General features: G+C 37.9%; 1 protein-coding gene across 1 annotated transcript in view; it reads right to left on the bottom strand.

Annotated features, from left to right (window-relative positions):
• The window catches only part of LOC122561382 (poly [ADP-ribose] polymerase tankyrase-2-like), a 54,365-nt gene that overhangs the window by 26,001 nt on the left and 13,247 nt on the right, over positions 1 to 15,117 (bottom strand). Inside the window, exons 3-8 of the mRNA XM_043713146.1 lie at positions 11,848 to 11,943; positions 11,347 to 11,383; positions 8,545 to 8,620; positions 7,486 to 7,580; positions 2,137 to 2,203; positions 1,192 to 1,378 (exon numbers count right to left, since the gene is read on the bottom strand). Of these exons, the coding sequence (XP_043569081.1) occupies positions 1,192 to 1,378; positions 2,137 to 2,203; positions 7,486 to 7,580; positions 8,545 to 8,620; positions 11,347 to 11,383; positions 11,848 to 11,943 (558 nt within the window). The remainder of the gene's footprint in view (positions 1 to 1,191; positions 1,379 to 2,136; positions 2,204 to 7,485; positions 7,581 to 8,544; positions 8,621 to 11,346; positions 11,384 to 11,847; positions 11,944 to 15,117) is intronic.

Below are 15,117 nucleotides of genomic sequence, written 5' to 3'. Positions count from 1 at the left end.
TCCTGTTCCTTGGATGCTGCCTGACCTGCTGCGCTTTTCCAGCAACACATTTTCAGCTCAGTATTACCCTAGCCAACAAGCACCAAAATTAAATTCACAAAGTTAACAAACTGTTTAAAAAACGACAACATGGTAGTGTAGTTATACTATAGTCTGCTAACTAAAGGGGATACAAGACTTGCCACTTGTGGAGGAGTCAGGTTACTAACACTGCTAATTCCAGAATCACATTTGAAATCAACAGATGTGAAAACACTTCACAATCATGTAAAAGTATCAGCATACACACATTCAAAAGCATTAGGCTACGTAAAAGGTTACTAAACAGGAAAAATAGGAGTAGGCCCTTCGAATATGCTCCAGCATTCAAAATGATTATGGCTTATCATTTAGCCCCAAGAGCTATATCTAATTCCTTTTTGAAAACATTCAATATTTTGGCCTCAAATGCTTTGTGACAGTGAGTCAGTGAGTTCAAATTCAGATTGCTAAGAAGTGCATTTGTTAACTCACGTTTATGGGAAAATGTGCTTAAAAGACCAAATCTAAATCTATTATTTGATAAGCTGTGGGGGGGAAAGAGATCGGAAGTTAAATAGATACCTAACCCAAATTCTTCACATCCTGGGACAAATCTGGACCAGTCACTTAGAAAAGGACTACACAATTAGACAACATTGAAGCACAATCAAAGAGAAGAAAAGACTCTCTAGAGTACATGAGCCAAAATATACTCTGAACTATCATTAAACAATTAAGACAGAAAAATGAATGGATAGTTCTATCTTAAATGTGCATAAACGGCTCAGGGTATCCCCAAAATGCAATAGTAATAAGCATTTAGAAGCATGCAATTGGCTGCAAATACCTTGGAACAACCCAGTACTTGAGGGGTACTAGATAAGGTGAAGTCCTTTTGGTCATTGATAAACAAAACACTTTTTTACAAATAAAAAACTCTTTGAGATGCCCATTACCATAGAACCTAAAAAGAAAAATAAGCCAGGTTCATTTATGCACTTCCTTTTCTATGTCAGCAGTGTTCAGCATCCTTTACTCAAGAAGTTATAAATTTTTGAGAAAATATACCCATTATAAACATCATTATGCACCAATACTCAACAGTCACAGAACGTTTAATGCTTAATTTAAAGTAACAATGAAAAAGAGAAAGGTTTGTGAAAAACTTACATGCTAATTGTTCTTTTAGTTGTGGTGTAGGGGCCAAATCAATAGCATTTTTTGAATGGCAGTTCAGTAATGTTGGATCAGCACTATAGCTCAGCAATAGGGAACATACTTGTACCCGGTTCTTGGAGGCTGCTTCATGCAAAGGAGTAAACTGCCAGAGGTCCATAGCATTCACATGCGCACCATGCTGTGAATAGAAATCAGTTTTCAAAAAATTAATTATAAAAATAATTTTAAACTTCTTCAAAGTGCACTGTTCAAGTATTCAGAAACGCACATTAACAATTCAGAAACACACGTTAAGAAATTTGCACCATTTAGAAGTGGAGACAAGTGATAACAATATTTCTTATTTCACTCAATTTCTAAAGTTAAATAGGAAGTCAAATACATAGCATCAAGAAAAAAGGGATGGTAAGATAGAGCAAAAAGCTTTATTTCAGATTCAGTATGTGAATACAAATACATTGGCTATCTTTACAGCACCATAGAGATCTAAGCTAGGTTTTACACTCTCAGGCACAAGATATTAACCCTGGAAAATGTTCTATTTTAACCACAATGCCAAGTACATATCTATCATACAGTTAGGTACAAGGTCGAGCCCCCTCCTCTCTGCCCCAACTCTATCAGTGGAACATTTTCAATTTTCCACAAACCACCTTTTGTTATTTTGATGTGAGATTGTCAATTTAGTGTCGAGTTAGTGAAATTTTGTACTATGGGCATATGACCATCAACTGGATTTAAATGTTTAAGATCCTGTACAAGACAGAGATTTTGATCCCATTAGCCTGTGTTGAATCTGATTGTTGGTTCAAGACCGAATGCTAGTGAGTTCCAGAGCATTATTTCTTCTTTAATATATTTAGCTCTATACAAATTATCCACACCGGTATAACTAACCTATAATGCACAAAATCAGAACAAGGTTTAAATACTAACCTTAACTAAGAGCTCCGTAACTTCATAATGACCATAGGAACAGGCATTGTGAAGAGGTACTAAGTCTCTGAAATACAAAACAGATTTATATAAAAAATTCAGAATAGTTCCAATAAATTACTAACAAAGACTTTTGATACTTCTCTTGATCCCCTACCTTGATCCCCTCTTTGCACTTTACACCAGGTAATCATGGTGCATGTAGTGCAAATTAAACATCTTTAATGCATTTAACTCTGTCAGCAATTTCTGGAACTCCTTCAAAGGCTAAAGATAGCGCTTTACTTTTGACATTTTTCCATCATCTATAATATGAGTAATCGGATATGGATTGTTGCAGCATACTCTGGATTTTTTATTTCACAGCTGACAAATGAAAATTACACTTTCCACCATGTTCCCTACACAGATTTCCACCATTTCTAAATAGCTGTTGGAGTTTCCCAGCAGTCGAAGGCTGAGAAGAAAATGCAGGCTGTGCAAATAGACCAGAACAAATCCTTCAGAGAAGGGGAGGGAAAATCATTTCAAGGATTTCAAATTTGCATTCTACAGATAAATTGTTCAAAATTCTTTATTATTACTACTGTTATTATTACTAATGTACTTATATTAGTTTATAAGCAAATATTGGGTAAGCAGGAAAAGCAATACAGTTTTGCAGCAATTGGTCAATTGCACATAATGGCTTGTGTTTTTCTGAATAAGAGTTTGAATTACTGATGTCATTCTAGTTCCAATAGTGATTTTTGACTTTGATTTTCTTTAACAGGCTATTTTAAAAACACACACGCTCACCATTCAGCAATGTATTCCACTTGTAAGCGCAATTTCTGCACTTTGGATGTTTTCCACTTTATAGACTTTCAGATATAGGATCTACAGAATCTCTTGTAATGTTACTCATGGTTAGACTCTGGATATGCTGTTTTAAGATTACCAAAGTTCACAACATAATCTATTATTCTGTTCCTAAACATGTGGTTGTATTCACCTTTAAAATGTTACAAGAACAGATTAGTAATGATAAGTACACAATGAAAAGACTCAAAAAGGATGGAGACATGTGGCTAAGCATCTTCTATTTCTGTGCTCTGCAAAGTTTTGTTACACTAAAAAGCATAAAGATGTTTCCTCCCACATTCCAAACATTTGCAGGTCAGGTAAATTGGCTATGCTAAATTGTCCATAGTTGTTAGGTGCATTAGTCAGAGGGGAGGGGGGTGGGTTACTCTTCAGGGGGGTCAGTGTGGACTTGTTGGGCCGAAGGGCCTGTTTCCACACTGTAGGGAATCTAATCTAATATAACAGACATTCATTTGCATTAAACAATATACAACATGTAAGGTATCTCAGACAGAAAGTGCACACAAAAAACAGGTTTTGACAATCAAACAATTGTTTCTTCTGTGGCATTGTTGTCAATGAATTTGATGATGTTCTACAGCAGGCACCAGCAATTTTTTTTTTAAAGAAACCTTAACAGCCTTAAAGAAATTTACCTCACCTCCACAAATGTGATTATTGATGAAAATAAAAAACAGACTAGCTGTCAAAGTTTTCACCTTGATTTATGGGTACTGACTCGTCTGTCCTAATGAGTGTAACATGAAAAGCTTCAAAAACACATTTCTCCAGGAGTATTCAGATTCTATACTGTTAAGTGATTATAAAATACAAGAGTTTGAAGTTACAGAACAAAAAAAAATAAAATGACTTAAACGTTGATTTGCTATTCTGAATAAGCCAGTACAAATTCACTTATAGAAATGAAATTTTTTTACAATAGATTTTATAACAATTAACTTCCATTTTCTATTTACACTTAATTAAAGTTTGTGCGAAGATTTGTAGCTCGGGTGCTCGTTGTTGTGGTTCTGTTCGCCGAGCTGGAAGTTTTTGTTGCAAATGTTTCGTCCCCTGGCTAGGCAACATCATCAGTGCTTGGGAGCCTCCTGCGAAGCGCTTCTTTGATGTTTCCTCCGGTGTTTATAGTGGTCTGTCCCTGCCGCTTCCGGTTGTCAGTTTCAGCTGTCCGCTGTAGTGGTTGGTATATTGGGTCCAGGTCGATGTGTTTGTGGATGGAGTTTGTGGATGAATGCCATGCCTCTAGGAATTCCCTGGCTGTTCTCTGTCTGACTTGCCCTATGATAGTAGTGTTGTCCCAGTCGAATTCATGTCTGCGACAACAAGCAACATGAATTTGACTGGAACAACACTACTATCATAGGGCAAGCCAGACAGAGAACAGCCAGGGAATTCCAAGAGGCATGGCATTCATCCACAAACTCCATCAACAAACACATCGACCTGGACCCAATATACCAACCACTACAGCGGACAGCTGAAACTGACAACCGGAAGCGGCAGGGACAGACCACTATAAACACCGGAGGAAACATCAAAGAAGCGCTTCGCAGGAGGCTCCCAAGCACTGATGATGTCGCCTAGCCAGGGGACGAAACGTTTGCAACAAAAACTTCCAGCTCGGCGAACAGAACCACAACAACATTTAATTAAATTTTGTCTTTATTGACAATTTTAAGGTCTGCTTAAAACAATTTCAATTTAAAACGTTCAGGACAATTTTCTCGCCCATGAACTCTCATGATCTAAAATAACAAGTAACACTTAGTAATTTGAACGTACAACCATAAAATCTGATCCTTGTCCTCAAGGACTTACATAAAATCAGTATGCAGACTATCAACTTAAATAGGTTTAATTCAAGCACGATGCTACTTATTATTTAATATCAATGTACTTTGAAATTGTAAATGTATCAAAACGATTAACCATTGATTCCCAAGGGAAAACTAGCTCAGATATTCAAGTTTCTCGATCTTCACAGATCATCAGTGACATTAGCTGACTACCTTCCACAGTCCTCACCTGGACAGTTAGCCAGAAATGTCCAACAGAAACAAAAAATTAGTCTTATGCCTGAGTAACAGAACTGACCCCATTAATCACACCAGCCATTCGTTTACCCTCCTAAACAATGCCACAAACTCCCCATGCTGACCTCCAAACTAACTTCTCTGACCATACCAATCATTCCCCACAATCTCTCAGAGCCTCCAAAGGTCTTGCTGGACCTTTAAATTTACCAAACAGAAGCCATTATTCCAAGTATGACATGTGCCCTACCTCCTGCCACTTCATTGCAACTGAACCCCCTAATGGGCATGGTGCTCTGCATCTCTCTGAGAAAGCTGGATTCAGAAGATGCAGTGAGAAATGCATTTCTTTGGCCCCCAATGCCTCATCTTTACCATGGACATCCAGTCCCTTTACACACCCATCCGCCGTGGCGAAGGCCTCCAAGTCCTCAGTTTCTTCCTCTCCCACCAACTCAACCAGTACTCCTCCACTGACACACGTTTGATTGGCAGAACTGGTCCTCACCCTGAACAACTTCTCCTTCGAATAATCCCAATTCCTTCAGACCAAAGGGGAAGCCATGGGCACACACACATGGGCCCCAGCTATGCCTGCCTCTTATGAACTGTTCCATGTATCCTCTTCCACAGTTGCACCAGCACCATCCCCCAACTCTTCCTCTGCTACATTGATGATTAATGTGCCACCACATGCTCCCATGACGAGGTGGAACAGTTCATCAACTTCACTAACACCTTTCACCCTGACCTTAAGTTCACCTGAACCATCTCGGACACCTCCCTCCCCTTCCTGGACCTCTCCGTCTCCGACAACGGACTCAACAAGGACATCTATTTCAAACCAACTGACTCCCACACCAACCTGAACTCTCCTCCTCCAATACCTCACTCCTGTTAAAAACATGATCCCTTACTCCCAGTTCCTCTGCCTCCGCCATATCTGCTCCCAAGAGGAGCAATTGCACTCCAGGACATCCCAGATGGCCTCCTATGTCCAGGATTGCAATTTCCCCATCCAATGATCAACAATGCCCTCCAGTGTATCGCCTTCACTTCCCGCAGCTCTGATCTTGAACCCCACCCCTCCAACCACAACATGGCTAGAAACCTCTTGGTCCTGACCTTCCGCCCCACCAATCTCCTGATACAACGCATTATCCTCTGCCATTTCCACTACCTAAAAATAGACCCAACCACCAAAGACATTGTCCTCCCTACCCCTACCTACATTCCGCAGAGACCATTCCCTCTGTGACTCCCTCATTAGGTTCACACCCCACCCACCAACCAACCTCCACACCCAGCACCTTCCCTTGCCAACCCATGAGGTGTAAAACCTGCCCCCACACCTCCCTCATCAGCTCAGTCCAAGGGCCCAAAGGATCTTTTCATATGCAGCAGAGATTCTCCTGCACGTCCATCCACCTCATCTGTGTCCGGTGCTCATGATATGGTCTCCTTTACATCAGGGAGATAGACCACCAACTCTCAGAACTTTTCAGGGAACATCTCTGGGACACATACATCCAACAAACCCTCCACCCTGTGACTGACCAGTTGAACTCCTCCTCCCACTCCCCCAAGGACATCCAAGTTGTGGGACTCCTCCATTGCCAAATCCAAGCCATCCAACAACTGGACGAATAATACTTCATCTTCAGCCTTGGGACCCTTCATCCACACTGCATCAACATCGACTTCACTGGTTTCTAAATCTCCCCCTCTCCCCACATCATCCCAAATCCAACCCTCCAACTTGGCACCACCCTCTTTACCTGTCCCACCAATCCATCCCCCCTTCCCACCAACCGATCACCTTGCTGGGGCTCTTCCCTCAGCCTCACCCCCATCTACCTAATCATCTCTCAACCCCCTTTTGCCCCCACATTCCTGAATAAGGGCTTATGCCCAAAACATCGACTCTCCTGGTCCTCGGATGCTGCCTGACCTGCTGTGCTTTTCCAGTGCCACACTTGTCGACTCTGACTCTTCAGCATCAGCAGTCCTCACATTCTCTCACCTGCAAGACTACAAGCAGCTACATGCTGCAGGTTGCCAAACTCAACTCCACTTCGAAAAGAATGTGATGAAATTCACAATGTATCATTTGGTGACCTACTTACCCCAACACATTAAAGTCAAGGTTATTGTTGTTGCAGTAGATTTTAGGATTTCTTCTAATATTTCGGTAATGAAATTCTTTTTTTGTAGAAAAATTGGCAGAAAGTTGTATTTTAATATTTATTTCCACCTTCAAGTTAATGATATAAAGGATGCTGATAGACAAAATATAGCAGATTTGAGACAGGCATGAAAAGTCTAATAATCAAGGAGTAGATTTACTGCAAGGTTTAGACTAATGTTGACTGAACTATCACAGTTGATGTTCCTTCCCATCACATTCAAACCTCTGCACCACAGGACAGGCATTAAAGCAAATACTCACCCTTTATCCTTTGCATGAACATCAGCACCATGCTGAAGCAGCAGCTGTACAATCTTAACACGATTATATCCTGCTGCTAGATGAAGTGGTGTAGACTGTACAGATATAAGGAAAATACTTCATTAGGAAAATTATAGTCTATTTAAAAAGAGATTTGAAAAGTTAAATGCTTCAGCTCTCTCTACACAATTGAAGTCTGATCCACTATTACACAGATTAAAATCCATATAAAACACTGAAGCCCACAATGCTGCTTGATTTTAGTGTTACAGTTCTCATTGTTGCTAATCAAGCCCAACCCAATCAATGCTTCATATTGCCCCTCATCATATACTGTTCTCATTTTCTGTGGATATCATGATGGGACTCAAAAGCATTACAAATTCATAAGGTATATGTACAAGTTTTTGTTAAGTTTCAATTTAAAAACTAAACTAAACGATTTTGGATTTCAGTGTAATCCCACTAAGAGACTTAGGCAATTAAGTTTCTAACAACATTGTTAATTTTTCTGGTGACTGAAGAGTCACCCTGTATTTAGCAATTCATATTGTCACTTTTATATCATACTGCAGAAGTTCTTTAGAGTAATTATTCCAGACCTTAATACCAGATCTTTGAAGCAAGAACAAATTCTATTCTGCTTTCAATGGAGTAGTTACTCCATTCCTGGACAGAATACAAGTGAAAGTGTGTCTGATATTAGATCATTTTAAACTATTGCTATTCTCTATTATACAAATATTATGATCATTGCCTATTTTGCCATTAATATCCCTCAGAATTTCTCTTACTGTAAAGATATTTTGTTTCACATACAATTTCCTGCTTTAACTAAGATGCAGTACATCTTGCTTTCCATTTCTTGTACAATATAAAGGTTTCAAAACATTTATTTATACATTTTACTTTTCAAAAATTGTTGCTATCCAATTCTATGGTAGTGTCCATTCTGGTCAATTTTCCACAAGGTAACAATTCCACAACCAAATTGCCTAAGTCCATTCAATAACTTGATATTTGTAACTATTTGGCTAACAGTATCAATAAAATTCTTACCTTTCTACCATCACTTGCATGGCAGTTTACATTCAATGGTGTAAGAAGGGACATCAACTTTTCTTCATTTCCATTCCTAGAAATAAATCTTTTAAAATTATACATCCCTACATGCCACTTAAAGGAATGGATTTTTATAAAATCAAAATTACTTTGCATTAATGTTTTAAAACTTCAATTTTCAGAACTGCGGTTATTTTAATCAAACGACTGACAATATTTATAAATCAGTAAATTAAATATTAACAAATAACTGTTGAATTACGTGTGTTCTCTACAAGTGTTTAAGTACAAAGTCCTTCATCATACTTACATAATAGAAACGCAATAAAAATGTTGCAGCTCACCATTAATGCACTGTAGTAATCTGATGACACCATGTGGAGAAGTATAACACAGCACCACTTTTACAATAAAATGTTCTCAAAATTAAGTTAATCTATTAATTAGTGTAAATTTAGTTTTGACAAAAGGTAATTGCTTTAAATCAATTAAAGCATGCCCATAACATTTGAAGTTTAAAGCTTAGTGAGTGGTGATTGCATACGAAGACTAAAAGTAACATTGTCACTATTACAGCTGTCCTATAATTTCAAAACTAATATCAATTTCATGCCTTAACATAACTAACAGCAGCTTGAAACAGAAATTAACAATTTTCCTGCCTACATAGGAGATAGGATAGAAAATACACACACGATCAAATGAAAAACTCCTGAAACTAAATGTATGCCAAATCCCGATTAGAGAATGTGTGTACTGATGCTGTAGGCAAAATAAAAGACGGTGGTGGAACAGTACTGTCACTGAACTAAGAATTCAAAGTCCCAGGCTAGTGCTCTGTGAATGTGTATCCCACCATGGCAAATGCTGAAATTACTATTAGACTAGGCTGGCTTTAATTGATATCAAAACTATTTTGCCCATTGTGTCCATGCCAGTCTACAAAAGAAAACCGACTATACCAATCCCATTTACATCCCATAGCCACAAAAAAAATTACTGAAGTGTAAAGAGCAGTAGAGTAATTAATTTATAAATGAAGTCAAGATGATTGGGCAGTACAATGGCTCGATCGTTAGCAATGCTGCCTCACAGCACCAGGGACTCTGGTTTGGTTTGGTTCTTGTTGACTGCCTGTGTGGAGTTTGCACATTCTCCCCTTTTCTGCATGGATTTCCTCCCGCAGTCCAAAGCTGTGCAGTTTAGCTGGATCGCCCATGCTAAATTTCCAGTAATGTCCAGGGATGTGCAGGCTAGGTAGATTGACCACGGCAGGGTTGCAAGGATAGGATAAGGGATTAGGTCTGGGTGGGATGCTCTACACAGGGTTGGTGTGAGGTGGTTGGTGCATCCTGCTTCCACACTGTCAGGATTCTATGATTGTGATGGCAGGACTGATGCACTGATGTTACAACATATGGAATTTCCCAGACACTACCATGTCTAAATCAAACATCCATGAGTTTTTACAGCTTGAAGAACCATAGAACTGAACTGAGGAGATGAAGCTGCAGTTGCTGCAACAAAACAAAGAGGAAAGGTTTGCTCCAGAAGGTGGTCACACCCTCAGACTGGGCAATTCAAATTTAGTCTGTAATTGGCATGAGTGCAGGTGAGGCAGGTATGGGGACTCAGGTCGTGGCATTTAACAATCGTCGGACCTACTAACTGTTCAGTTGGCAATGGTGAGGCATCAAGTCACCGTGGCACTGTGATACAGGAGGTCATTCAAGTGGGGGAAGGAAATAGGAATATAGTGGTGGTACGGGATAGTATAACTAGGGAGACTGATACTGTTCTCTGCAGCCTTGAGCAACAATCCCGAAGGCTCTGTTCCTGGTTAGTGCCAACATTCAAGATGTTTTCTCAGAGATGGAAACGTAATGAAGTGGGAGGGGTAGGATCCAGTTGCCATTCTTCACGTGGCTACTAACAACATTGATCAGACTTGAAAAGGAGATTCTGCTGAAAGAATTTGAACAGTAAGGAAAATGGCACAGTGATAGTGTTCCTATCTCTGATCTGGGAGGCATGGGTTCAAATCCCATATGCTCCAGAAGTATATAATAATATTTATGATCAGATTGGTTAGGAAAACAAAAATAGGTGAACAGTAAGTAGCTAAATTACAAAGCAGAACCTTCAATTTAATAACTCAAGAAGTAATCCAGGATTATGGGAAAACTGACACAGGGAAATAAAGTCAAGGAGTTAAGTACATAGGTCAAAAATTGGTGTGGGTGGAATGGATTGTAGTATCCTAGCAAACTGAATAATGAGGCTGCAGGGAGAGCTTTAAATTAATTGGGTTTGGGGGGGGGGGGGAGAGAATGCAGGCTTAGAAAGCAAAAGGATGTCACCCAAAGTGTGTTCTCCAACGAATGCACCTGTGTAGCTGCCCGCAGTGGTCAGTGTCAGCAAACACTCCCTCAAATAAATTACAATTTCACTACCAAACTGGAGTACAGATCTCTCCTAAACACTATAAGGTTTTAAATTTACAAGCAATGCAATTTCAAGTAAGTTTTGCATACCTCTTCACAGATCTTGTCAACTGTTTGCCTGTGCCTTACAATATGTATCTGAATTACAAGTGGCATCTTTCCATAATTCAAATAGCAATTCTTTCTGTATTATTATTAGAATACACAATTTAGGGTAGTTAAGACATGATGATTAAGTTCAAACAAACTATGGAGATTAATAAAATTGTATTTTACAGATTGTCAATTAGTGTTGTTACCCATCTTGATAGGAAAACAGCAATATTAAGCTAGTTTTCATAAAGTGTGCCCATACCTTGCAGTTTCCAGCAGTTCGTCTTTTTTGTATTCACCTGTAAAATGTAATTTAACTAGTTAAGTGTTTTAAAAATTAAAACTATAGCAAATAAACCTGATTTATTACAATTCAAATTTCACTTTCTTGGGTTCCAAATCAGAAACAAATGCTACTGAATTTACTTGAAAATACTACTTCTAGATATCCACACAGATCCATTCTATCAGTACTATTCCAAATAATTGTGTACATCAATTTTCCCTTTTGTTTCTTTTACAATTTTTAAAATTTCTTTCCTACTTCTGTACCATTCACTTCATGCAAGATGAACTACTTTATGCATTTTCCTGCTTTCAGTCTATACCAAAGCCAGTCATCAAGAGGCCACCAAGAAATATATACAACAGTTTAGCAGCAAATTTACTTACTGGAAATTCCACATCTCGTCTTATTGCTTCCATTTCCATTAACATGTTCAAACAAAATTAAAAATATTAAATTAAATAATTCAAAGCTCACCTGTCAATACAGCTTTAGCAGACGGGTCCGCCAAGTCTAATGCTGTTCTTCCATCGGTATTCCGAATATGTGGGTCAGCTCCATGTTGCAGCAACACTGTAACCAAAACAATGAAAATAAGATTGGCATGAAGTAACTTGCATTAAACAGCAATAACAATATTAAATTAATACATGAAACAATTCAAAATACATTGAAAACCCTATGCCAATGAGTCCACAAATTTACCTATTAAGCTTGAGAGTGATGCTTCTTTAGGCATTTCCAATGTTAAACATTGCTATGTCTGTAACTACCATAAAGCATCGCGGGAACAAATCTGAAGAAATTGGTGTCTGTTGAAAGTTAAAAGAAAATACTAGCACAGAAAAGCAGCTCAACCTTATAAAAATAAAATCTCAGGACCCATTGTCCTTCCTGCTCCCATTTAAATTTTAGAATATCAGATGTTCCTCTCAGAGATAGTTCCCCATTCTTACCTTCACAAGAATCATTTTAACTTGTATACTGTCACCCGTTTTAACTAGCAATCCCTGTCTCACGTAAACTTTCAAGAAGCTATGTTTATTTATTTGCAGGGCCATGTCTTCTGCAATCAGAAAAAAAAAGTCCAGGCATTGTCCTTTTATCAATTAAACAAAAGTTTGGGGATAACTGCTCCTTGTGCAGTTATTATAGTGATGCTTTGACCAGAGATGATCTGTCCATTTTTAAAAAAATTTAAATAAAAGCTTGGGAATAACTGTCAGCTGGTACATTTCACACGGAAATACTTTAGAATCCATTTAACCAATCAGTAATTTTTTTTCATGCAGTATAAACTGATGTTTCTTTTGAGATTTGGTAGTCTTACATCTGTCCTGACATGTGCAAGATGAAAAGCTTTGCCTGTGTGTCACTTTTCTCAGCAGGATTAAAAAAATGAATGGGTAAGGGAAAGGAAAATGGCTTTCAGTGTAAGCATGTGAGGGGTTAACTATTAAATGCCCTCTGGAATTAGGGACGTGCAAAAAAATGCTGACCTTGTCAGCGATGCATACATCTCAAAACAATTTTTTACAAAGCACCATAGTTCGGCCAGATATGAATTATTGCGAGCAGTGACAAATCTCACAGCATAAGAAGTATAAATTGTCCTTGAAAGAAAACAATGGCTTATCAGAATAAGTGGACTCCAAAAGATTTAGACTAGTGCTGACTACAGACAAAGGCAATATGCTCCGGAATTTAAAAAGGTTAAGGGACGATTTACTCAAGCTGTAAGATTTTAAGAGAAAATTGAAAGAAAAACTGTACCCCATTTTCACTAATTGCAGGACTTTTGGGTAGGACTAAGGGTACAGCTTAGAGAAAGAGCCAGACCATGCAGGAATGAAATCAGCAAATACCTCTTCACAAAGGGAGAGAGAAATTTGGAACACACTTCTACGATTGGCCAATAAAGTTAGATCATACAGAAACTTTAGAATGTATTTAGGTATTTTGCCATTTACATTCAAGATTTTGTTGTCCAAAATTATGAAGTTGTATGAGGCAAAGGCAGGCATTTGGAGATAAGAAATAAATCAGATACGATCTCATTGAAAGCTAACTATCTTGCGGGCTAAATGATCATTACTAATCCTCTTCGAATTTAAACAGAAGTTAAAGTACGATCATAATTGTTTATGTTGCTACCTGAAAGTTTAAATGAGTATAGGCTATTAAGTGCCTTAATTTTCTTATTTGAAGTATGAACATGTCTGCTTCCCTCTTTACTGACACTGCTGCTGAGTATCAAAAGATTAGCATCAAACTGAAGTCGCTGTCAGAAAGAATAAAGCAACATGCAATAATTTTTTTTGTGGGCAGCTTTGAGGACAGGACCAAGTGCTGACATACTGGCCCAAAAACAAAGTTCTTCCAAACCACAGGCCATATTTAAATGTCTTAAATACATCTTGCTGTTTATAATATTTAAGAGAAAACTGACCAAAGAAGAGTGAAAAAGGAATGGAAGAATATGCTGATATAGTTAGAGAATGAATGGGAGGAGGCTCACTTGGAGCATATATACTGGTATGGACCAGTTGGGCTCAGTGGATTATTTCTGTTGGATTTGTATGAAAAATCTCAAATTACTACAGCTTTGAAGATCTGCCAGTGTTAGGTATAATGCAGATTGCTGTGCATGGCTTTGTACAAAGTCATTGAAATTTACAGGAGATGCACCTAATTTGTCTTGAGAACTCATGCAAATGTTTGTCTCTCTTGCCACTGACATACACTCTTTGTACAGTCTAAATGAATGGCAGTCTGAGCTAGCAGAACCATATAGGAAGGAGAAATAGGTTGAAGTAAATAGCGTGGTACAGAAAGAGAAGTGAAATATACATTATAGAAATGGAGAATACCAAGGCCTGCAAATACCACTGGTTGTTATGAACATTTAGACAAAATTTCCTCTGAAATTGGTATATCAGCTCAAAAAAATCACTAAACTTTAAGTCAAATTGTATTCCAAGCACCTGAATATATTTTATGCTTGTTTTGAAACATGTTATTTTCAAAGCTGACCAAATCCACATAACGTAGCATACCCCTGGGATGAGTTATCCTCCACTCATTTTCTATTAATTGTTTTATTAGACAGCCTTTCCTTTAGACAAAAACACCATTCAGAAAATTTTAAAAAGTTCTTGATTATGCTAGTTGAGAAACTGACACCATTCAATAACATAACATCTCTTACATTATGCAACTTGGTGTCAAATATATTAAAGGGATATTTGAATAGCAGAGAAAGTGCTCAGTCAAGCACGTAGTTTCAAGCAACAACTTAAGTAAAAATGTATAGATTTCTGGTGTTTTGAGCATGTGTTTATTTAAATTTTGGTATAATTGCTAATGATGGAAGGATTACACTGAATGAGTCAAGAGGCCACAACTCCAGCAGCACAGATTTAAATATGAAAGCTATTTTTAAAGTAAATCATTTAAAACCAGGTTACACGCAGATGCTGGAATACTGATTAATTTATATCTCTGTAATATGTTTTTAATATTCAAATAGAACCTACTAACCACTAAAAATACACGGTTAAATTACATTGTAAAGTGCTGTTCAATTGCATTGGCTAATAACATATTTTGCTTTCAGCAATATGTAAATGATTTCAAGTTGAAAGTCTAAAGACAATTTACCTCCATTACAGCAATTATACTCAAAAGTAGAAATTGGCACTCTTAAATGTTTAAAGAACAAGTTACTATCCCAAAATATGGAAAACA

The sequence above is a fragment of the Chiloscyllium plagiosum genome, chromosome 22, assembly GCF_004010195.1.
Source record: "Chiloscyllium plagiosum isolate BGI_BamShark_2017 chromosome 22, ASM401019v2, whole genome shotgun sequence".
NCBI classification, from domain to species: domain Eukaryota; kingdom Metazoa; phylum Chordata; class Chondrichthyes; order Orectolobiformes; family Hemiscylliidae; genus Chiloscyllium; species Chiloscyllium plagiosum.
This window is presented reverse-complemented; position numbering and strand designations above follow the sequence as displayed.